The sequence below is a fragment of the Nematolebias whitei genome, unplaced genomic scaffold (genome assembly GCF_014905685.2).
Source record: "Nematolebias whitei isolate Nwh7 unplaced genomic scaffold, NemWhi1 Nwh_scaf_3788, whole genome shotgun sequence".
In the NCBI taxonomy this organism is placed as follows: domain Eukaryota; kingdom Metazoa; phylum Chordata; class Actinopteri; order Cyprinodontiformes; family Rivulidae; genus Nematolebias; species Nematolebias whitei.
In genome coordinates this window covers 1-2,557 of record NW_023622333.1, presented here as the reverse complement: position 1 = coordinate 2,557, position 2,557 = coordinate 1, and the positions used below count along the sequence as shown (strand labels likewise).

Below are 2,557 nucleotides of genomic sequence, written 5' to 3'. Positions count from 1 at the left end.
ATCCAACAAAGTTCAGTCAGGTCATCTGGATGGTTTCTTTTTTTTTCTTCTTTTTTTAGACATTTTGTCCTTCATCCAAAGGACTTCATCAATCCAAGGAGCCACACCAAACTCAGTCCCACAAGCAGAACACTCCCATAAGTGGACCAACTAGTTTGCTGGTGATAAGATGGTGTCTGGGGCCAGCCCTCTCCCCCGTTGACTCCTCTGAGGCAGCCATAGCTTCAGAGGAGTCGACGGGGGAGAGAGCTCGCCCTCAGTTTGTGAAAATGAGGTTGTTTGTGGCGTCTCAGATTGATGAAGTCCTTCGGATGAAGGACAAAACGTCTCAAAAAAAAAAAAAAAAAACTGTCCAGATGACCTGACTGAACTTTGTTGGATTTTTTTTCCCCTGAATTTTTGAGCATGAACTTTGATGTCATCAGTTATCTTGTTCTTGTTTTTTGCAGTAGACTGAAAAATCATCCTCTTCAAAATGAGCAGCGAAAGAGGAGAACAGGTCATTGACACCTTCTACACCACAGTTCACACACTGCGCAGGCAAACTGGAAATGAATGGCGGGGGCTTCGCTACATGCAGAAAGACGGCAGGTTCCTGGTGACGTTCCAGAAGGCCCCTGGAGACTGGAGCACATATTTAATGGACATCTTCACCACTCTTGTCGAGGTCCGCTGGAGGATCATGCTCCTTGTCTTCTCCCTTTCTTACATTTTCTCTTGGCTCTGTTTTGGTCTCTGCTATTGGCTCATTGCCCATGTTCATGGAGATCTTACAAATCCAGAAGAGAAGCTCTGTATGGCAAATGTACGAGGCTTTACCGGAGCTTTTTTATTTTCGATGGAGACCCAAGCAACTATTGGCTATGGCTTCAGAGGGATGCTGGAGAACTGTATGGTGGCTATTGTTGTAGTGACGATCCAAGACATTATTAGCTGTTTTCTTGACACCATTGTCATCGGCGTTGTCGTGGCTAAGATGGCGTCTGCTCGTAAGAGGGCTCAGACTGTTGGTTTCAGCCGCTGCGCTGTGGTCAACCTGCAAAATGGGGTCCTGTGTCTGTCATGGCGCCTTGGGGATTTCAGAGGTAATCATTTTCTTGAGGGGGTTGCCCGTGCACAGTTGGTCCGTTACAGGAGGCAGCCACTTGGCTCTATTGTGATGTCATACCAGGACTTGGACATCCAGAACCGGGACATTGTCCTCGCCACACCAACGACTATAACTCACAAGCTGGATTTGGGGAGTCCCTTATACAGGTTGGGCCCTGATGGTTTGCTGGAGGAGAACTTTGAACTGGTGGTCTCTTTCACCTACACTGGGGACTCCACAGGAATGCTCCACCAGACCCGAATGTCCTACACCCCAGCAGACATCCGCTGGGGCCAGCGCTTCCAGAACATGCTGAGAGTGGACAAGAAGTGCTACAAGGTGAACTACGCTCTGTTTAATGAGACCACCTGGGTGTCAGTGCCCATGCTCAGTGCAGAGGTCTACGACAGAATGAATCATCCTGTAGAAGGTAGTCCACAGTTACCACCAGTCATGAGAAACGGACACAGATGTCAGGTCAATATCAACATCTACGAGGATGTGATGCTGCAAACCCACTTGTAGAAAATTATACTAAACTGAATTAGTTCATTTATTTAGCATCAAGACACAACAGAAGTTGTCTCAGGGCACTGTAGCCAAACATTCACATACATAATAGCCAATTAGCAAAAGTTATCTATCTAAGGAAGCCAGCAGATTGTGTTGAATCTTCCCATCATCAGAGTCTCCATCCTGAGCAAGCACAATGGTAACAGTGGAAAGGAAAAACTCCCTTTTAACAGGAAGAAACCTCCAGCAGAATGAGGCTCAGGCCGAGCGGCCATCTGCTTTGACCGGCTGTGGTTTGAAAGAACAGGAAGGAGAAACAAACAAACACAGACTGGTTTACTGGTATGATGTACAAAGTACTTTCTATTGGAAGAAAGACAAAAAACACATGTTAAGGATAGAAATAATTACAAATACCAACAGGTAGAGTAGAGCGAGTAAAGACAGCAGCAGAGTGAGGAAATGTGGTCAATTTGTCCTCCAGCAGTCTAAGCCTATAGCAGCAAAAGGAAAACTCAAGAAACTCCAGCCAACCCTAACTATAGGATTTATTAAAAAGAAAGTCTTAAGCCCAGTCTTAAAACTGGACAATGTGTCAGCGTCACGGACAGGAACTGGAAGTTGGTTCCACAAGAGAGGAGCCTGATAACTGAAAGATCTTCCTCCCATTCTGCTTTTTGGAAAGGAACCACAAGTAAACCTGCAGTCTGAGAGCAAAGTGCTCTGTTAGGAAACTATGGAACAGTAAGATCTGTAATATAAGATGGAGCTAGGTTGTTGAGAGCTTTGTAGGTTAGAAGTAAGATTTTGAATTCAATCCTGAATTTGACAGGGAGCCAATGGAGACAGTAGTCCCTCATTTATCGCTGGGGTTATGTTCCAAACCACCCTGCAAATGAGTGAAAAATCGCAAAGTAGGAATACTATATTTATTTTAGGATATACACTATATAT

At 45.1% G+C, this 2,557-nt stretch overlaps 1 protein-coding gene across 1 annotated transcript; it reads left to right on the top strand.

The window, feature by feature from the left end:
* The first annotated feature begins 475 nt into the window (after window positions 1-475).
* On the top strand, window positions 476-1,615 carry LOC119429617 (inward rectifier potassium channel 16-like). The gene has a single exon (XM_037697214.1). The coding sequence runs from the start codon at window positions 476-478 to the stop codon at window positions 1,613-1,615; it is 1,140 nt and encodes a 379-aa protein (XP_037553142.1).
* The last annotated feature ends 942 nt before the right edge of the window (window positions 1,616-2,557 follow it).

What these genes read in the sequence shown, in the direction of transcription:
- LOC119429617 (XM_037697214.1), top strand. Translation starts at nt 476, where the DNA reads ATGAGCAGCGAAAGAGGAGAACAGGTCATTGACACCTTCTACACCACA.